The sequence below is a fragment of the Antechinus flavipes genome, chromosome 2 (assembly GCF_016432865.1).
Source record: "Antechinus flavipes isolate AdamAnt ecotype Samford, QLD, Australia chromosome 2, AdamAnt_v2, whole genome shotgun sequence".
NCBI lineage: Eukaryota > Metazoa > Chordata > Mammalia > Dasyuromorphia > Dasyuridae > Antechinus > Antechinus flavipes.
In genome coordinates this window covers 440,442,762-440,466,084 of record NC_067399.1, presented here as the reverse complement: position 1 = coordinate 440,466,084, position 23,323 = coordinate 440,442,762, and the positions used below count along the sequence as shown (strand labels likewise).

Here is a 23,323-nt window from a genome sequence, read left to right as displayed (position 1 = left end):
AGGAAAAGTCACTACAACACACTGAAGAATCTGATTTTAAGAAGATTTTTTTTTTTTGTTAAAGATATGTACAATTGTTTAATAAGCTCCATTTCCCTAACATATACAAATAATCCACCAGAGGAGTAGCAAACTGGTTCAGTAAAAACAGATACTTACCTTCTTCTGATTCCTTGGCAAGAAGCAGGGTATCTTCTGAAGGAACACTGTCAATCACATTTGAAATGACCAAATCTGCATCTAGGATCTCATGGTTTCCACTATTAGAAAGCCTTGATGATCGTCTCCTGGTCAAGTCTTTGTCATTATTTTCCAGGTAGGGTTTTGGCTTTTCCTGAGCTAAAATCCATTAACAGAGTTGCAGTCAGTTGTGATTAATTTAACAACAGATATATAGCAAAGCTAAGATTGACTTTCAAACCTTGATTTCACTGCTTATATTCAGTTATCTCAAAAAAAGACTAGTAGAACCTTACTCCAGTATACTAAAAGAAACATTTCCTATCTTATACTTTTTTAAAGGATGTGGTCTTATGATCAAAGGAAAATTTTATTTATATAAAGATATAAAAACCTACATGAAAATACATGTAATAGAGGTCATTCACAAATCCTAGCTATTAAGGTCTATTAAGAGGCTTCTCGAGTTTCTCAAATTCCAATTTTCAAAATCAATAATGTGGTTTATACAGCATTCTACTCAGAATGAAAGACTAAAATAATTGTTAAGTCATTAAACTTATAGTAGGTTCAAAATCAAATGTACTATCCTTTGTGTACAAACACAATGCTATTAATCCACCATCAAAAAAGAATGTAACTATTTGTTTTTCTAACATCAGTTCAGAGTTTACACCTGCCTAGCCCCATGTTTTACTGTGGAATAATTTCAAATGTGAACGACAACTGAGAAATGTAAGATAAAAGTTCTAAGTTTAGCTTTATCAACCAATTTTCTAACTGATAAAGCTAAAAATCCCTTCTTTTGTACACACACAAGATACTCACTTGGATTTTTTTCAAGCCTGGAACGCTTTAATGGGATTTCAACTTCTTTTGATATTTTCCGGCGTCTTAATTCCAACGTTATTGGTTGCAAAGTTTGGGAATTTGGTTCTACAAAATCAATGCAAATTTTAAAAAATAAGAAGAAAACCAATTTCTTACTGAGCCAACTTCACTGACACATTCAAAGACATACATCTCTTTATGAAAATGATCTTATAAGTAGCTAATTTGTTTGCTTTCTCTAAGAAAAGCAAATCAATTTTTCTAGTTATTTCAATATTGCCTTTTATAAAGGTAGGAGCTATTCATCCTAAAAAAAAAAAAAAAAAAAAGCTGCAGACAACTAATATGAAGCACATATTTTCTACTTCTCTTTTATTTTTCTATTATAGACCTTTTAACTCAACCTTCATTATCCCAATTTACACTCATGTTCCCCAAAGCCTTAGAACTTAAACATGTCAAAATAATTAACTTCCTTTAAAGTGTCAAAAGTACTATGATAACCAACTAAATATCTGACAATGTGAGTATTTTTTAATAAGCCATTTCTCCTATTCTTTAGTATCATAGATCTAGCACTCATTCAGAAATTATCTAATCTAACCTCTTTGTTTTACAGGTAAGAAAACCCAAGCAAAGGAAAGTTATGATTTGTTCAAGGTAACACAGAAATATGTATTAGAATTGGGATTTGAACCTTTGACTCCAAAATCAAGGCTCTTTGCACTTTACTAGTTTACTTCCCAAGGTCTAGGCTCTCATAGGAACTTTCAGTGAAATGACTTAATTGCTAAGTACAGAATAGGAATGTTATATAGATACTATAAAAAGTCTAATTCCTAAAATCTTTTACATGATTATGGCCCTCAAGCCCTATCTAGAAAATCAGATAACTTAAAGTTATCTTTAATCTGTATGAATATAAGAAATGTAAATGTATTTTTTCATAAGGAGTCCCATAAACAATTCCATATACCTAAAATGAATTTGCTGTTACAGTACACTTTCCAGTTATTTTTTCATTATTCTTTGCTCCTTTACATCTTTATGGCATAATTTAACAATGTCTGTTACTGATTACTGTTTCTAAGCAAAAATACTTAAATTATTTCTACCTATCAAAAAGGCTAAAAGCCAAGAAGACAATTAGTTGGGGATAAGAGGGGAAAGAATGATTTTCACCCATAAGAGCTTGTGTTTTCTCTCTCTCAACCTTCTTCTCATCACCTTTCCTCCTTTCATGCTTTTTCTCATATAAAGCCAAGATACACAGAAACAAAATGAAAGAATTAGATAACATCCTGGTTCTTTATCAGGGATTTCATTTCACAATGTAAATTTTTTTAAAACCTGTGAATATCTTGATCATAAATGTGACTACCCAACATATCATAATTCAAAAGGATGTATGCAAAAATACATTCCAGAATCCAATACAGACTATATCCATTACCACCAAAAATATAACCCAAGGATCTCCCAAATCCAACTGAACAGAACTCATTCAAGCAATTCTTACTAAAAACAAATTCAAAGAGAAGAAAATAATCTGAATAATCTCTTCAAGTCTGTTGTAACAGAATTTTATTTACTATCATCTGTACACTGGATCAGTAAACAGTGATACAGAATTTAGGAGTTTGGTTCTAACAAATAGAATAGACTATTATACAGCTGGAAAGGACGTTAGAAATCATCTAATTTGTCCTATTATATTATATAAGGGGAAAACTGAGGTCCAGGAAGTTCATACAAAGCAAGTTTTGGGCTATAACCCAAATCTAAGTTTCCTCATTTTTCTGCTTTGATGTCTTTTTCTGCTATAAAACCTATTACCTTCTTTCTAGGAGGGTCTAAAGACACAAATTAAGGATTTATTAAATACTGTACTATTCTATAGTCTTCCAAACTATCTTTCAAAATTGCCCCTGGAATCTATCTACCAAAGGAAAGTCAGGAATTATATGAGCAAAATTACAAAAAAAGTTTCCACACAAATAAAGTCAGACTTAAATAATTGGAAAACTATTAAGTGCTCTTGGATAGGCCGAGCAAATATAATAAAGATGACGATACTCCCTAAACTAATCTATTTATTTAGTGCTATACCAATCAGACTTCCAAGAAAATATTTTAATGATCTAGAAAAAGTAACAACAAAATTCATATGGAACAATAAAAAGTCGAGAATCTCAAGGGAATTAATGAAAAAAAAAAATCAAATGAAGGTGGCTTAGCTATACCTGATCTAAAATTATATTATAAAGCAGCAGTCACCAAAACCATTTGGTATTGGCTAAGAAATAGATTAGTTGATCAGTGGAAAAGGTTAGGTTCACAAAACAGAATAGTCAACTATAGCAATCTAGTGTTTGACAAACCCAAAGATCCTAACTTTTGGGATAAGAATTCATTATTTGATAAAAACTGCTGGGATAACTGGAAATTAGTATGGCAGAAATTAGGCAAGGACCCACACTTAACACCATATACCAAGATAAGATCAAAATGGGTCCATGACCTAGGCATAAAGAATGAGATTATAAATAAATTAGAGGAACATAGGATAGTTTATCTCTCAGACTTGTGGAGGAGAAAGAAATTTGTGACCAAAGATGAACTAGAGACCATTACTGATCACAAAATAGCACATTTTGATTATATCAAATTAAAAAGCCTTTGTACAAACAAAACTAATGCAAACAAGATTAGAAGGGAAGCAACAAACTGGGATAACATCTTCACAATTAAAGGTTCTGATAAAGGCCTCATTTCCAAATATAAAGAGGACCCTAATTTATAAAAAATCAAGCCATTCTCCAATTGATAAATGGTCAAAGGATATGAACAATTTTCAGATGATGAAATTGAAACAATTACCACTCATATGAAAGCGTGTTCCAAATCACTATTGATCAGAGAAATGCAAATTAAGACAACTTTGAGATACCACTACACACCTATCAGATTGGCTAAGATGACAGGAAAAAATAATGATGAATGTTGAAGGGGATGCGGGAAAACTGGGACACTGATGCATTGTTGGTGGAGTTGTGAACGAATCCAACCATTCTGGAGAGCAATCTGGAATTATGCCCAAAAAGTTATCAAACTGTGCATACCCTTTGATCCAGCAGTGCTACTACTGGGGCTTATACCCCAAAGAGATACTAAAGAAGGCAACGGGACCTGTATGTGCCAAAATGTTTGTGGCAGTCCTGTTTGTAGTGGCTAGAAACTGGAAATTGAATGGATGCCCATCAATTGGAGAATGGCTGGGTAAATTGTGGTATATGAATGTTATGGAATATTATTGTTCTGTAAGAAATGATCAGCAGGATGAATACAGAGAGGCCTGGAGAGACTTACATGAACTGATTCTAAGTGAAATGAGCAGAACCAGGAGATCATTATACACTTCGACAACGATATTGTATGAGGATGTATTCTGACGGAAGTGGATTTCTTTGACAAAAAGACCTGAGTTTCAATTGATAAATGATGGACAGAAGCAGCTACACTCAAAGAAAGAACACTGGGAAACGATTGTGAACTATTTGCATTTTTGTTTTTCTTCCCGGGTTATGTTTATCTTCTGAATCCAATTCTCCCTGTGCAACAAGAGAACTGTTCGGTTCTGCAAACATATATTGTATCTAGGATATACTGCAACATATCTAACATATATAGGACTGCTTGCCATCTAGGGGAGGGAGTGGAGGGAGGGAGGGGAAAAATCAGAACAGAAGCGAGTGCAAGGGATAATGTTGTAAAAAAAATTATCCTGGCATGGATTCTATCAATATAAAGTTATTATAAAATTAAAAAAAAATAAAAATAAAAGTAAAAATAAAAAAATCCAAAAAAAAAAAAAATTGCCCCTGGATTGCAAAATTTTTTTTCCTTTCTTAGTTGTAGTACATTTTTAAATACCCCTCTTTCAAAGTATCCTACACCATACAGAAAACTTTTCCTATTGTATTTACACTGTTTTGAAACTCTTGTACTTGATGAGGAATTGACCTAGTTTTAGTTTCTTTCAGCAATTGCTAATAAGGTAACTTACATGAAAATATTCAAATATGCACAAGCAAAAAAGCATCTGGGTTTGCTGAAATATTTTCTATTGTGACAGTTTCTTCTGCATAATTATGCCTGCATCTCCAAAAGCAATTGTGCATGCATGCATGCAAAAAAAAAAAAAAAATCTGTTCATTTGCTGATGTCCCTGCTTAAAGACAATAGCACAATCCAACTCTATTTGCCCATTTACAATCGCAGTGAGCATCTGGATGTTACAGAATAACTTTTTCCAAGTCAGTGATAATTGTGTCATAGTTGCCACGACTGCACTTCACCCACAACAAACAGACCAATTCCTGTAGAAAAAGTCACACTGAAGTTTCTGCCACCACATGCTTGCTCTTCAGAACTCACCAGATGGAGGTATGGAAGGGGGCCGGCCTCGCTTTCTTTTGGGCTCCCTTAGGTTTTCCTGTGTATTCTTCACAATGTCATTGTCAGATTTCTTGTCTGCCTGGGTATCACCAGAATATTCCCTATCATTTTCTGAAATATTCTCCTTGTCTTCTTTCTCATTCTTCGGCAAACCTTTTTCAGATCCTTTCCCTTTCTCAGGACTAACTAACTTTCCTTCTCTGTCAGGCTGTCTGGGTCTCCTTTCAGCTTTTAAAGTCTTGTCATCTTTGTCTTTCTTAGCATGAGCAGGCGCTTTTCTCTGCTCCTTAAACTTCTCTCGGTTATCAGGAGATGAAAGGCTTTCGTTATCTTTTTCTTTAGGCTTCGCATTGCCCACGATATTCTAAAACAGGCAAAATAGCAGTGAGAAATGTATTTGTTATTACTTAGTTTTAAACTGGAAGGCTTCTACAAAGGGTGAAAGACAGTTGAATATAACATTTGTTCTACCTCTAACACTGCACTGTTCAAAAACTATTTTTAAAAACACTTTCAAGATTTAAAAAAAAAATTTGCCATACCCCTATATTTCTAATTAAGTAATAGGTTTGAAATGTGGCTCTCCAATTCTGTAAAGCATTTATTACGCAGAAATTGCTATGTACTATAAGTAATATACAAATCTATACGAAAAATATATCTCTGTTTTTAGAAGTATCATCAAAGAGGCTTTTTTAAAATATGCCCGCATTTTTGTTTTTTCCCTTTCTCATATTTTTTTTTCCCTTTTTAATCTGATTTTTTTGTTTGTGTACGCAGCATGACAAGTAGAAAAATACATTTTGAAGAATTGCATACATTCAACCTATGTCAAATTACTTGCTGTCTTAGGGAGGAGGAAGGAAAGAGAAAAAAAATTGGAACAAAGTTTTGCAAAAGTAAATGTTAAAAACTATCTTTGCATGTATTTAGAAAAATAAAATACAAATTAAAATTTAAAAAATTAAAAAGAGGAAAAAAATTAAAATATGCAAACAGTGTCCAAACTTTTCCTCAGTCCTTTTGCTATGTATCTTATGTGAAACACCTGAAAGTGATCTTTACCAAGTCAAAGATCATTGACTGGCCATCACTCTAATAGACCTAGCTCCTTTACCAAGAAAGAGCCTATGGGGCATGGTGATGTTCATATTTGGCTGTGCTATGTGCCCTAGATAATTTTCATCACTGCTTCTCAGTGGCAGACTGTTATTATCTCTCAAGTCTAGCTATCTAACAACAAAAACTAACAATAAATCCTCCTGAAGCCACAGTCTTTGAAATTTCAAGGTGACAAAATACGTTCTCTAAAAGTGTCTACCTTAGCAAAATGAACACAGAGAAAACAAAAGTAGCAATTGCCAGTCCTCATTCCAAATAACAACTGAATCTGTAAGTTCAGAAGACCCAGGCTAGGAATCCTAAATATTAGAAGCAGCTAGATGACACAGTAGATAGAGAACCAGCCCTGAAGTTAGGACTTGAATTCTGATCCAGCCTCAGGCACTTAACAATTACTAGCTGTGTGACTCGAGACAAGTTACTTAATCCCAATTGCTTTGTAGCAAAAAAACAAAAAAAAATTCTAAATACTGTAAGACCTTCAGTCTACAAATCCTCAAGCATCAGAGCACTTGAATCACAAAACCTTAAGACTGACAAAGCAGATGCAACTATCCTCTTAGCAAAAAAAGGATACAGGGCTGTACGCCCTTGGCAAGGAAGGATCAAAATATTTTACCATACATGGCATAGGGGATAGAAAAAAAGACTATTTCCTGTCACAAAGATTCAGGTAAAACAATGACATAATAGTAAAGTTTTTCAAAGGTAATTAAAAAAAAAAGATTTTTCTAATATATTACTCATTTTAGCTAATTCTTTTTAAAATCATTATAATCAATATAAAGATATTAAAGAGTAATGAAAAGAGAGAACAAAATATATACTTTTGGATCAATTAATATACTAGATGAAAAGTTCAAGATAACAATAAAAAATGAATTATTACTTAACTACTTAAAATGGACCAAAAGTGTACGTAGATAAAATAGTCAAACATCCACATGGAGTAGTCTGAAAAGAAACCTGCCACGGGTGCACATTAGCACCATGCTTGGCACAGAGTCAATGCATAATAAATTTTCTTCCTTTTTGTCTTTCTTTCTACCCATCTATTTCCAACCCAGGTGGCTGGCCCTAGATCCAGGGTAAAAGTACCAAGGAATCCTATTCTTCAAGGTCAGCCTGTGAACCTTTATCATCTAATAGCTGATCAAGTACAGGTACAGATTAATGGCTATTACTACATACCTTTTTTTTTTTATCCTGAGGCAATTGGGGTCAAGTGATTTGTTCAGGGTCACACAGCCAGGAAGTATTAAGTGTCTAAGGCCAGATTTGAATTCAGGTCCTTTTGACTTCAGGGCTGGTGCTCTATCCACTACATCAACTAGCTGCCCCACTATGGTATATACTTTTAAAGAGTTTTTGAGATAATTGGACCAATTTATAATTGCATCAATAGACACTTTATGTCTCTCTTTTCTAAGCCCCATCAACAACTATACTTTTCCTTTTTTGTTCAATTCTGTTCAATAAACTTTTATTAAAGGCAAAAAAAAAAAAAAAGAACCTTTATCATCTTCAAACAAAGTGACTCCTATTAAACAAGGAGCAATTAAGGAACTCAAAATTTCGAAATTAGCTTTCAAATCTCAGGCTGCTCATGAATAACTCTAGTGCGTTGACCCCAGTATTCAAATGACTCTTGGGCAGATGCACATCTACCCAAAGACTGAGGTAAATGAAAAAAGCAACAGCATCGTTAGTTGAGATTCCGGGTGAGTTTTTCTTATACAGGATTAAAAACATACTATTTCTATAATTTTCTGACTATAATCAAGCTTTTAAAATTAATTGTTTTGCCACTCTCAATTACCCAAGTTAGTTAGATTAACTAGTAAAACTGTTCCTTAGTTGATTAAAGTACTTAAGGAGGCGTTTGTTTTTGTTTTGCTTTTTAATCCAAGCCAGCAGAAATAGAGGAATCAGGTACTTTAGACGTCAGGAAGCAAAAAATAAATAAATAAAGGCCACCATTCAAATAGATCTGGGGTGTGAATCTATTCTGAAGTGTAGATAAACATTCCATTAGTTACATTTACCACATGAAGGGATTTGTTATTAATTTAGCAAATCACATTCTTCTTAAAACAAAGAGTGTATCTCAAGCCCCACATCAAAATTATGTGCTTTATAAATCCAAAATAAGTAGAACCTGAATTAATGAGGTGAAATGAATCACTTACTATTGAGAACTATTACACCAACTAAAGACAAGACTTCACTGGATGATTACAAATACTTTTTAGTAATTTTTAGAAAAGATTTTAAAAGTTCATTAAAAACCTTAAACAATATTAAAACAATAAAAATTATAATTCTAGAAAGAAATTAAAGTCAACAACCATATTTTTAATCCTCTCTTTTCTCCCCAAAAGCATCATTAGGTATTGGGTGTAAAATTTACTTAAAAGGAAAAAAAATCTTGATGGAATATAGCAAAACATAGTTCTGAGGAGGAGTTAATCCTGTTGGGCTCAAGAATGAGATAACAGAAAATAACAGCTACCATTCTAGGGCGCTGAGGTAACCTGAAAAGGAATGCTCTTCAGGTAAAGACTACGAGTCTTTAAAAAGATAAAGACTCTACAAGCAGAGAAAGAAGAAAAGAATCAAAGAAATGCAGAAGTTGACAGCTGAGTATGTTTTGGTGTCCTAAGGTATCTGAATTAAAGAAAAATTTAAGTCAATCCTATTATCAAGTATTTTACCCAGAAACACTCTCTCCTTACTATGAAATCTGTGTCAAACTGAGAGTATAAAAATTTTTGCCACCAAGTCCAAAGTCAATGTCTTTATTTTTTTAAAGCAACTAAAATGGTCAGAATTGCTAGAAATTGTTAGAATTACTCAAACTATATGCAAAGCACAAAACTGTATTTCTCACCTGATCTTTGGAAAAAGCTTTGACATGAATATGTTTGACAGTCTGAATTACTCCATCATAAAATTTCACAGTATAAGTACCTAAAATTCAAAAATACATCATAAGTTTAAATTTGTATTTCATTATAGAAACAATTTTATAATTTTCAAAAACACATAACTGTCATCATACACTCATTTATAGGAGTTAAAAATTACTTGGGAAATATATTCAATACTTACTTGTGTTCAGAAAAGAGTGTTATTTAACATTCATTATTTGTCAGGACAAATATTATAAGCACTAATGTAAAAAAAAAAAGCTCTTGCAAATATGTATACATATGGAATGTAATGGAATATTATTGTTCTATAAGAAATGATGAATAGGCTGATTTCAGAAAAGCCTGGAAAGACTTACACAAACTGATGCCAAATGAAGTGAACAGAACCAGGAGAATATCATACACAATAACAGCTAGCTTATGTGAAGATCAACTATGATAGACTTAGAGCTTCTCAGCAATCCAGTGATCCAAAACAATTCTAATAAGACTTTGGGATGGAAAATGCCATCTGCATCCAGAGAGAGAACTATGGAGACTGAATATGGATTAAAACATAGTATTTTCACCTTTTTTGTTTGTTTGTTTTTATTATTTGCTTTTTCTTTCTCGTGGTTTTTTCCCTTTTTTGGTATGATTTTTCTTGCACAACATGAGAAATGTGGAAATATGTTTGAAAGTATTACACAGATATAACCAATATCAGATTGCTTGCTGTCTTGTTGAGGGGGAAAGTAAGGAAGGGAGGGAGAAAAAGTTTGGAACACAAAATCTTATAGAAATGAATGTTGACAACTATCTTTAAATGCTGAACTTATTTTTACTCTTTAATTTATTATTATAAGGGTTAGTTCTCTGAGAAGTAGAACACAATGGAAAATGTAAGCAATGTGAAAATTGAAAAATTTTATAAAAATTTATTTTAAAGAAAAGGGGCCAAATGTTCATTTGTTTATAATGCTGTATAATGAACTGTGAACATATGCAATTGGAAAATAACCCCTTTTGAGTGTATGGGTAGCCCTGAGTAACCATAATTCTTAAAAATCATGAAAGAATCTCATCTATTCAACCCCACAGAGAGCTATAAAAAAGAAAGCCTCATTCATAATAATACAGCTTCATTACTAGATGTATTTATGAATTATGTTACAAGGATAAAATGATATTTATAACTAAAAATTAAACTCCTACTCAGTTGCTCTTAACTCACATTAATAGTTCTAGTCCATTAGAAAAAGTATTAATATATTTTAGTTTCAGGTAGAGAATATGTATTCACCTAAAAGCAAAATTATAAATTATTTCACTCTAACATTGCCAAATTCAATGAAGTTTATTGTATGAGCCCAATGATTTTCTAATTTTCCATCCTATAACCCAAAACATGCCCTACATCTTGCCTCCACATAAAAATAAATACCCATAGTTAGCTTTATAGTTTGGCCCTATTCCATTTTGAGCCCTGGGAGCCTCTTTAAGCAATGAAGCAAATATTTAACAAAAGCTACATATCTGTCTTTCCATTATGAGATTTTTAACTGGCCTCCATGTTTCCCCCTCCACTTCTACCCCCTCTTACCCTAAACTCGGGAGCTACTTCAATCTCCATAGTCAAAGCGCCCTTCAGTTTTATAACTCCTGACTGGTGGGTGACTTCAATGGTCCTCCTCTACTTTGAACTAACCCTAGACCAGCCACATCATTGCCACCCAATTCTCCACCTCTAGCTCTGAGAAAAAAAAATTGTATTGCCAATGCTATACAAATGGTATGCAAAGAAAACTCTTCTATTATGGCTTAACTCATGATGTTTATAACTTTACAGACTAAAATTTCCTTCTGTGGTTTTTACTGCCCTACATGTGTGGTCCCATTCCCTCCACATACACACACTCTCCATTAGAATATAAACTTCTTTAGAGTAGATTATTTACCTCATTTTTGCATTTGTACCTCCAGTAACGAGCACAATGATTAGTTCATAGTGAGTGCTTTATAAATGCTTTTCATACATTCAGTGTCTCCCTTTTATAATCCCTTTTATAAAGGCTAAGTGCAAATACCTCAACCTAACACTCAAGGATCTCTCCATTATCCCCTTCTTCTATGCATAAAAACATTCCTTTCTAGACAGATTCATCTCTGAAATAGGTCTTGTGCATTGTTCCCCCTACATAAGAATTACAGAATGTCAAAAGTAGAAGAAACCTATGATGTGTAGTTGAATCTCCTCATTTATCAAGAGAAAAATTATTAAATGACTCATTCAAGATCACACAGGTGCTTTGTCCAACTCATTATCTAGGAGGTAAGAACAACCTCTTCTATGCTGATCCAAATTTACCAAACAGAATAGAGTGATTTTTGCCTACCGTTGGTTGTTTTCCAATTTAAAAATCCTGACACTAAGAAACACTCATTTTTACCTGGGAAAAAAAAGGTTTCCCTAGCAACACATAGCACAAAACAGATATGATAATGTATCAAAAAATGACATCATGTTAGCACTTGACTAGGATGATATCTGAGAATAAAGAGCATTTGTTTTATATATATATATATATATATATCATATCATATCCAGTTTATTTATCTGACAAGCTGTAAAAAAATTAATCCCTGGGGATATATCTCTAAAATTTTAATGTCTGTCAACAACAACATTAGATTCCCTTTGCCAAAATTAATTTTAGAAAAATTTTTTAAAGGAACAATCTCCCTAGGCATAGGAGAAGATGCTTCCTCTCTGAAAAAATGAAATGCAGAATACTTATATTCCACATAAAACTTGTTTAACACATTGACTAGTTTTGTTGAACTTTCCCTTCTCTTTTTTCTGTTCTCAGGCAGCAACTCCTGGACACATAGTGACATAGGAAAGCATGGGAAAGTTAACAGAGGTAAAGGCCATCCAAGTTGTGATTAGACCAGAATCCTCATTTTATAGGTGAGCAAACAATAGATTTGCTCATCCAAGTAAAGCTCTTGGTCCAAGATCCTATAGGCACTACTAGGGTCAGAATTAGAACTCAGCTCCCTGATTCAAATCTGCTGCATCTGACAGCACACCATGGGTGCCTGGAAAAATAATGACATGTCAACTAGCAAGCCATTCTAAAAATATAAAATAGAATAAGAAAGTAATGGACAATGAAAACCTGTTAATAGGCAAGAGAAGACAGGAGCTAAACCATAAGAGAACAAAGAGGAATTCTCAGCTCCTTCAGGTCAACAGAGCAAGGAACAAGGCAAAAAACAAGCCTGAATAATGGGTTACAGCTTTTTCTGTTATTTCCCTCAGAATCTATGGAACAAGATTAATTTCTATGCCCTGGTATCCATCCCTTATTTCTATTTTCCTCAACCCAACCCTTTCCCTCAATGTCCCAATGTAGGATGACATCCTCTGCTCTCTGGAATACCAGGCTAACATGAATAACAAACTTGCTTTCAACTAAATTTTTTTCCTTTTCTACTTCCTCCATTTTTGGCTCTCCCCAAAACAGACTCTGGGGCCACTCTCTCCAGCACTGCTTGAACTTTCACTCATTCCCCTTAATTCAATGATTAAGGTAGAAGGGGTTGGAATTCTCCTTGAACCCACTGTCACAACAGACTCTCCCTCAACTACCAACCCTTAATAATGTTTCCGCCTCTAAGGTTCAATCCATCAAAACTGTGGTGTTTTTATCTATGGACCTCCACAGTACTCCTCCTTCTATCCTCAATGAGTTGAGTGTGGTGCTCATAGTAACTCTTTATTCCTGTTCCAATTCCTGTTCTCACAATGTTGTTATTGTTGCTGTTATTGTTGTTCATTTATGTCTGATTCTTTGACTTATGGACCACAGCACACCAATACTACTCATGAGATTTGCTTGGAAAAGAATAATAATAGCATAGTTTTTTCCATTTATTCCTCCAGTGGATTAAAACAAAAAGAGTTTAAGTAACCTGTCCAGGAACATAGAGCTAGTAAGTTTCTGAGACCAAATTTGAACTCAGCTCTCTTCCTGACCTTAAGCCCAGAGCTCTATCCCAAGTCACTTAGCTGCCTGCACTCTCATACTAGCAGCCTTCAACATACATAATGATACTGCCAAACACTCTACTTTATGGTTCATCAACTTACTCATTTCATGTGAAATTTCACATGACCTACTCTTCCACCCCATCTTCACTACACATAAAAGTGATCATTTCCTTAATCTTGAATCCTCAAATATACTATTTCTATGTTTATAAATTCTGAGATTCCCTCATCTAATCACAATTTGTTGTCATTCCACCTCTCCCTCTACCTTGCCATCCTGAACCCTGTTCTTCAATTTAACAGCACTTCCAATCTCTTGCACTCTCACTTTGTCCCCAAACCATCATCCCCCTGCACTGCCTATGCTCCCCATCTTGAACTCTTGACTAATGAGATTTTCTCAAATCACTTGATTCCTTATGCTACTATTGATCTTGTCCTGACAAGACGTGCCTTTGGATTTATTCCCAACATCTGTTGTCCTCAATCCTATTTATGTGCTACTGAAAAAAGATGAAGAAATCACAAAACCATGCTCACTAAATCTTCTATAAATTTATGTTACAGAATCTCAAGTGGATCCTCACTACAGCATGGAAATCTTTTTATACCTCCCTAATTAACTCAACTATCCCACTTACCTCACCAGCTTTAACAACCTTTTCAATCATCCTCAGACCTCCCATGGCTCCCCTGCTTCCTTGTGTTTCAAAGTTCACCAAAAAAAAAAAAAAAATATATATATATATATATATATGTATATATATATATATATATATATATATGTATATGTATATTCAGGCCATTTCACTGGCACCTTCTTTTGCCTTCATTCTGATGGCTTCTGCCACTAGTCTTGTAACACATGAAAAGGAGGCACTTTTCTTTTCACTTCTAACATGCATAAGAAATCCTATCCCATCTGGTTTCCTCAAGCAGATTGCCTTCTCTCACACTTATTTTTCTTCAATTTCTCCTATCTACTGCCTACAAACATGCCCATATCTCCTCTACCTTCAGAAAACTCTCACTCGATAAATACATCAATATCAGTTTTATCTCCTCTCTCTTTTGAGGTCAAACCATTTGAAAAGGCTGTTTATAGTCAATAACTTCTTTCCATTCACTCTCTTCATTCACTACAATCCAGTTTCTGATATCATCATTCATCCAAAATTGTACTTTTTAAAATTACTTATGATCTCTTAATGGCTACCTTTAATGATCTTCTCTCAATCCTCATTGCCCCTCTGTAGCTTTTAACACTGTTGATCACTTTCTCCTAGATGATCTCATCCTGGGTTTTCTGTGACACTATCCTAATTCTCCTCTTACCTATCTGATTGCTCTTTCTCAGCCTCCTTTACTATAATCTTTGTCTAGGTCATGACTGTTAACTAGTACATGCACAGGGCTCTGTGCTAGACTCTATTCTCTTTTTCCTCTCTGCCATTTCATTTCATGATCTGAGTTTTCTTAGACATAGTTCTTTGCATGTTGCTTCACTCACAGATTGAAGCTCTTTGAAATCAGGGACTGTCTTTGATCATTTTTTACATCCCCAGACAGCATATTACCTGGCATATAGTAGACAATACATACTTACCATCCAGCAATTATGGAAAAAATAAACCTCTTGTGATTAGCAAATACTTGTTCAAAAGTTCCATGATTTCATCTATTTGTGCCCTTTATAGGCACAGATTACAAGTTCACCATGTTTTTCCATCTTGAAGTATTCTTTCCATATCTTTGAGTAAATCTTCTATAGATGATCCACCCAATATAATGAAAACTTTCCCCTGATTATTTCAATATTTAATAGAATATCAGCATAGGTAAAGAATCTGCTTGGATCACTGAACAAACATCACACAAAGAGCGTACCAACAGTGAAATGAATGTGTATCAATAAGCTTAAAAACTATATGATCCTAGACCCCATTCCCTTCTCTGCTATTCATGAATGAGACTTCATGGAACCTAACTTTAACCTATATTTAACAAATACCCCCTATCCCCAATCACCACACAACACAAATCACTGAAGAATAAAAAGGTAAAATTTTACAGAGAAAAAATAGTTAAATTAATAATCTCTATTGATTTCTATTCCCCTACCTGCTTTAACAAACAAGTCTCCATCTAAGAAAAGTTGAAAGTGGCTTTCAAGATTAAAATATCACTTGTTTTAGGTGGTCTAAAGAGGAATTCATCTAAACATGTCTTTATAGAAAAATAATACATATGCAGCTTAATTTTTGAAGTTTCTAATATTAGAACCTAATCACAATCCTGCCCACTTGTTCTTAGGTAAGGCACCTACTGACAAATCCTTTACATTATTTATAAATTTCCATCATCTCTTCCATGACAAATAGGCAACTCCATATATCTCAGACCTAAGCCCATTTAGTACTACAAGATCTACACCCAGAGAGAGGACTGTGGGAACTGAGTGTGGATCACAATATAACACTGTCACTATAGTTAATGTTTTTCACTTGCATTTTGTTTTCTTACTCGTTTTCTTTCCTTTTTGATCTGATTTTTCTTGTACAACAAGAGAATTGTAGAATATGTTTACACATATTGGATTTAACATATATTTTAACATGTATAGCATATATTGGATAGCTTGCCATCTGGGGAGGGGTGGAGGGAAGGAAGGGAAAATCTAAAACACAAGGCTATGCAAGGGTCAATGTTGAAAAAATTATCTGAGATTATGTTTTGAAAATAAAAAGCTTTAAAAAAAGAGTACTACAAGAGGTCAAAGGGAGAAAAGGGACAAAGTGAGATGGGGGAGATAAAAAGACACAGAGAGATCAGACCTAATGTAAACATACTTCATAGCTTAATACTGCTAATATTCATTTCCCTTCAATATTCATAGAAGGGTTTCCCCCCAAAATCCTTTACATTATTATCATCATATTTACACAGAGTTATAAGGTTTGTGAAGCACTTTACAAATACAATCTAATTTTATCTTTGCAGTCATTCTGGAGGGCAGGTGCTATTATCATTCTAAAACAAGTAAAACAAGGTCACAAAGCTTGTAATGTGTTTGAGGTCAAATGTAAACTCAAGTGTCCCTGACTCCAGGGCAAGCACTCTATCATGCACTGAGCTATTTCTTAATTAAAAAGATGACAAACTCCCTAAAAAATAAAAACGGCCTTTTATTTTTACTGCTCCTACAAAAGGTAATTAAAACATATTATTTAACTCATTCACAGAAGATCAATCCTCTCATTATCTAGAAGGCAAAAAGCAACCAGCAGAAAAATAACTTGCCCAAGATCACAGAATAAATTTGTACTTGAAAAATTCAGCTTCTGCTTAAGCATACTGAATTTAATAAATTACTTTACTCACCCACTGGGGGGAAGCTTCCTAAATCCCAAGCACCATCATTTTGCCATAAAAAATTTCATTATGCCTGAAGCCTTTTGACTCTGCAGAAATCTGGTTTGCAGTTTGGATTTGTGAGTTTGTTTTTTAAGGAGATAGTGTCAGAGTCTGAAAGGAAAATAAGAAAAATGCTCCTCACTATCTATGTAATTGGCAGCTAGGTGTCAGGGTGGATAAAGAGCCAGGCCTGGAGTCAGGAAGACTCATCATTCTGAGTTCAAAACTGTCCTCAGACACTCACTAGCTGTGTGATCCTGGGCAAGTCACTTTTTTTTTCCTTTTTGTTTTCTTTATTAAAGCTTTTTATTTTTCAAAACATATGCATGGATAATTCTTTGACATTAACCCTCACAAAACCTTGTGTTCCAATTCTCCCCCACCTTCCCTTAGTCCCTCCCCTAGATGGCAAGTAGTCCAATATATGTTAAACATGGTAGAAATATATATATTAAATCCAATATATGCATACATAGTTATACAATTATCTTGCTGCATAAGAAAAATCAAATCAAACAAGGAAAAAAAATGAGGAAGAAAATAAAATGCAAGCAAGCAACAACAAAAAGAGAATGTTATGTTATGATCCACACTCAATTCCCCCAGTCCTCTCTCTGGGTATAGAGGGCTCTTTTCATCACAAGATCAATGGAACTGGCCTGAATCATCTCATTATTGAAGAGAACCACATCCACCAGAATTGATCATTGTATAATCTTGTTGTTGCCATGTACAATGATCTCTTGGTTCTGTTCATTTCACTTAGCATCATGTACGTTTTTCCAGCCAGGCAAGTCACAATCCTGTTCAATTTCCTCAACTGTAAAATGAGCTGAAGGACACAGTAAACCACACCAGAATCTTCATCATGAAAATCTCAAATAGGGTCACACAGAATCTGACATAATTCAAACAATTGAACATCTATGTAGTGCAAAGACAAAGGCACTGAATGTTCATCCCCTCTGATTTTCAAGAATTAAGAAACAAGAGGGATTGAAATTTCATACATTGGTAAAAAAAAAAAATTCACTTATCCTTCCATACTTCTTTGGGTACATGGAATTAGAGTAACAGGACAAAATAAAAAAGGAGATTACCACGAACACATAAAAAAAAACCCTCTTGGCACTCCTGGTTAAAGTGCTCAGAATTCTTTTTTAATTCAAACCTTTTTGCACACACATGGAGCCAGGACTTAAAACACTTCCAGTGTACAATTCTATATATTCCCAAAATGACAAAGGATGGACCCAATTTTAATGCATGCAGAAATTCAAGAAAGTGAATAGGCAGAAGGGACAATTATAAACTAATATACAAACAAATAAGCAACATGGAAACATATGTTCTATCAGACTGACTAGAGCAGCAATTTTCATCAAAACTCATAGAACCATGCTCACATTTATGTAATGTGTTAAGCTCTGCAAGGTATTTTATATATAGTAATACATAATTCTGTGACACAAGTGCTACTTTTTTCTCTATTTTACTGACAAAGAAACTGAGGCTCTAAGAAGTTAAGAGACTATACAAGTAACAAGTATCTAAGGAGAAGATTCTGCCTCAAATCTTACTGACTCAGCCAGTACTCTCCACTAACACAGACTGGCCCATCCATCACAGAATGACAAAACTGAAAAGGACTTTGGAACTCATCTAGCCAAGGGTTCTTAAGATTTTTTTTTTGTTATAAAACCCTTTGTCAGTCTTGTAAAATGTATGGATCTCTTTTCAGAACAAAGTCTTTAAACATACAAAATAAAATATATAGGATTAATTTTCTCCCTCCAAGTTCAGACCCCCTTGAAATTTTAGAGAGGAAGAAACTAGGACAACTAGAAACAGGAGAGATTACGCCTAACTCACAGTCAGTCAATAGCAAAAAAGAATCCATGTTTCAACTAAGAAATTAAATCCTAATGTGCATGTATAACCTACATCAGACTGCTTGCTGTCTTGGGGAGGGGAAGGGAAGGAAAGAGAAAAAATCTGGAACACAAAATCTTACAAAAATGAATATCAAAGTTTTAATTGTTCAGTGATTAAGAAAGCAATCTATACTAACAGAGTATGGTTCACAACATAGCACTTTCACTTTTTTTGTTGTTGTTTGCTTGCATTTTATTTTGTTTCTCTTTTTTTAAACTGATTTCTCCTGTGTGTCATGATAATTGTACAAATAAATATGTATATATTGGATTTAACATATATTTGTACCATGTTTAACATGTATTGGACTACTTGCCATTTAGGGGAGAATGTGGGAAACGAGGGGGAAATTGGAACACAAGATTTTGCAAGGGCTAATGTTGAAGAATTGTCCATGTATATGTTTTGAAAATTAATGTTGAAAACTATCTTTACATATATTTGGAAAAATAAAATGCCACTGAGAAAAAAAAGAAATTAAATCCCATAATCATATGATCTCTTATTCACTGAGTCTAAGTTACTATAGATTTTCCAAATGAATACCTTTATCATACCTTTCATCAAACAGGATGCCTTTGGTTTTCCTTCTTTGTGAGTTATTCTTCTCCTTGCAATACCTCTTGCTTTTAGATAAAATAAGGAACTAGTTCTAACAACAAAATAACCATTTAAAAGTGAAGAGTCCCACCTTAATATTGTGAGTTAACCTTTTGTTCATTTGCAAGATGGCATTCATAGTTCTAACTACTCCATATCCAAATATACAATCAAATGCAATGAGTACAAAGTGGAAAAATTGCTTAGTAAAAAACCAGAACTATCAAGCTCTATAATATAAGAGTCCCCAGTTTGTTTCTAATGACACAGATGATCATCTATAACAGAAGATAAGAAGCTATTTAGGATTTCCCCAGACTTCTAAGTGGCACTGTGCCAGCATTGGGGCTGCTCACAATAGGCACCTATTAATACTTAATGAACTGGGAATGGAAGAGTGCTGAACTGTGCAGGTGGCAACTGACAACCATACCTCTTTCCTTCACCTGTGGAGGGGGGGGCTAGCAATAGAAGCAAAAGGGTCAAGGTTTCCTGATCTAAGGGCCCTAGAGAGTACCTGTCTAGTTATCCAAAATATACTACCCATCTACATTAACAAGGGAAATGGAGATTTTCTAAAATTATCACAATTCATATTTCTGCAACAACCTACTTGTAAGGGAAACAATAATAGCAGCTCACAATTATGTAATGGTTTTCTCCAAACAAGCTTATAAGGACTTGTATAAATGTTATTATCCAATTTTAGAGGGGAGGAAACTGAACCACTGGATCTATTACTGTGACTCAGATTGCCTTAATTTTAAAGTCCAATATTGTTACCCTTATTTTGTAAAAAGGGAAACAAAGATCCAGAGAAAATAAACAACTCTGCGATAGCCTTATGACTAGTAACTACAGTACTAGAAACGAAACCTCTGTTTTCTTATCCCTGGATCAGTAATACTCCCATCTCTCCATGAAATCAACCCACTACTGCTAAGGAAGAAAAGGGTTTAAATGTAATTATATAGCTACATAGAAAATACAAATGTTTATTTCCCTATATTTTGCATATTTTGTGTATATTTGTGTAAATAGAAAAGCCTTAGATTTTCCAAGTGGGACATACTTTCAGTGATTATCCTTTCAAAGTCTAGTTTTCTGATGGCTTTTCAAGAAGGCTCCTCAGTTTCATCCCACCAACTAGTAAGAGATACATCTCAGGAAGTACCCATTTCTCTTAAGATTGGACTAAGTTTACCACACAAACTCAGGCAAAAAAACTTTATTCCAAGGACAAATGAGTGATGCTAAGATTCTCTGCAGAACACCTTACCTTTTCCTTCCAGATACTACTATGAGAACTCACTACTTCTGATTATTATTTAAATAATGATTTTCTCTTAAAGGCCATTTTTTCCTTCCATTTTCATAGCTATTATAAAGTAATATCCAAGCAACAAATGAAACTAAGTTATAATGGCACAATATCTAAATTAGTAAAAGAGAGAATACATACAACCCTCAAATAGTCACTGAACTACTTTAAAATTTGGTATGGTATTAAGTGAACCACAACTTCCCTGAATTAATAAAATACAATTTCATGAAATGGCATTAACAGAATACTTTCAATACAATGCCTAAATAGATATTATCTAAATCAAAACCAAAAACTATCACTAATATCTCCAGATGTGTTCTCTCAAATTACATTTCTGCTTATTTCCCAGCTACTGTTTTGTTCTGAGGCAATTGAAGCTAAGTGACTTGCTCAGGATCACACAGCTAGTAAGTGATTTTAAACTCAAGTCCTCCAGATTCCAGGGCCAGTGATCTAAACAATGAGTCCCCTAAACACCCCCCACCTAGTATTTTCCCAAATACAAAGTCTTCTCTTCCCAATAAAGATTACTAATAGGATCTTAACTAGTTATCTAAAGAAATCTATTTGGCAGAATGCAGAACTTACAAAACAAAGCAAAACAACCCATTTTATAGTATCACAAATTGCGATAGGTTCAAATGAATCATTATGGACAATGAGAATTATCACCAGCATGAAATGTTTTCTCTATGCGATTACTGCAATAGTCCTCAAAATGGTTTCAGGATTCCTTTATACCTCTTAAAGAGCTGTTGTTGCTATGGGTTATAGATATCAATATTTACCATATTAGAAGTTAAAACATGTTCAAAGTATTATATAAATAGTTTTGACCTCAGGAATCCTCTAGAGGTCCCTATACCACACTCTGAGAATCACTGGGTAAGGACTAGAATTAAAAGTTATCTAATGTAAAACTAATACAACAAGAAACTGGAATCCAAATTTCATCTGTAAAAACATCACTCTGAAAAGTGTGAAATTGTTTCTAGACACAATAATTAAAAGAAAAGGGAAAAGATGTTTGATAATGGAGATTAAAGAAAGTGTAATATATCTAACTTAGATAAGTGGGGGGTTTTTAAGGTTAATGAAGGCAGGATTTAGATTAATGTAACCCATACAGAAAGTTATAAAACAAGTTTGGAATTTTTTTTAAAGTAAAATTAGAAAGCAAAAAATGGCTCTGAAGCATTTACCCATCAAAACCTGAAGAAGCATGTGACATGGGGTACTAAACTTGGAACCAGGAAGATATGATTGGCAGTGGCCTTAATTAAGTCATTTAACTTCTATGTGCCTCACTCTCCTCATCTACAAAAATGAGGGAATTAGATTAAATGCCCCTAAGTTCCCTTTTCCCTCTCTCATTCTGTGATTCTATAGTTTACTTCAAACAAGAGTTGGTTCACACGTTTCATTGCTACCCCCAAAAGCTGTCTGTTGCAGTCCTACTCCTCTGAGCAAAGAAGGACCTGGCCCAGGCAGCAAATAGAACACTGATTATTCAAATTGATAGGGAACATGTTTTACATGAAAACTTTTCTGATTCCTTCCAGTCATGTCTTTCCCTCCAAAATACTATTTATGAACATGTTATTAATCTCAACAATTTAAAAAACGTAAGGGTTGAAAACCTCTTCATTTTGGGCCTGTTGGGCCTAACAATAGTATAGGATTAATAAATATCTGTTGATTGACTGAAATAATAGAGGAAATTATCTAATTCAATTCCCTCATTTTAAAGGAAAAAACAGCAAATGAAGAAAACTTAACAAAAAATAATTTGCCCAAGATGACAAATGAGTTTATGAGACATCAAGGTCTAGAATCCAGATTTCCTGACTCCTATATTCAAACTGTTCAGTGCTCTATAAGTATTTTGTCTACATAGGGAGATGTATGAATTTCTCATTTATATAGCAATATTCTAAACCATCTCATCCATCTATCATACCTAAGTTTAATCTGGGATAAAGGACTTTAGATTCCTCACACTTTGTTCTTTTACCCATCTCTATTGTAGAGATGGGGAAAAGGAAAGGAAATACCTTGGAGGCAAATGTTTTTTGAGAATCCATAATTTGTTTCTATTCTTTCTAACTCCCTTATATCAAACAAACAAAAAAGTGAAATTTCAAATCAAGCATACCAACAAATGAAATAACAATGCCTTACCATCCTTGTTAACAGCAGTGACTTTGGCTGGGTAAAACCGACAATCAGACCAGCAAGCAAGTACCTGCTCATTTATATGAAATTCCTATAAAATAAAAGTTTGTTACCAACACAACTGATTAGTAGGTAATATTTCAACAATATAGTTTAAGTGCTTTTAAATAATCACTTTACATTTCTAATTTTGAATTTATAAAAATATGGCTAAAAGCTTCAAGACGAGCAATGTTGAGAGAAATAGCATTAATACAAGAATCCCCATTTATTAAATACTTTTTCTCCAAAGGAGCTGTGTGACTGACTCTA

The 23,323-nt window shown here is 33.9% G+C and overlaps 1 protein-coding gene across 5 annotated transcripts in view; it reads right to left on the bottom strand.

Annotated features, from left to right (window-relative positions):
• PHF20 (PHD finger protein 20) overlaps positions 1-23,323 on the bottom strand; it is a 126,233-nt gene that overhangs the window by 75,618 nt on the left and 27,292 nt on the right. For all 5 annotated transcript variants that reach the window (XM_051979218.1, XM_051979219.1, XM_051979216.1 and 2 more), the window contains exons 4-8: positions 23,018-23,102; positions 9,482-9,561; positions 5,449-5,833; positions 1,009-1,116; positions 160-339 (exon numbers count right to left, since the gene is read on the bottom strand). In XM_051979218.1, coding sequence (XP_051835178.1) covers positions 160-339; positions 1,009-1,116; positions 5,449-5,833; positions 9,482-9,561; positions 23,018-23,102 — 838 coding nt within the window. The remainder of the gene's footprint in view (positions 1-159; positions 340-1,008; positions 1,117-5,448; positions 5,834-9,481; positions 9,562-23,017; positions 23,103-23,323) is intronic.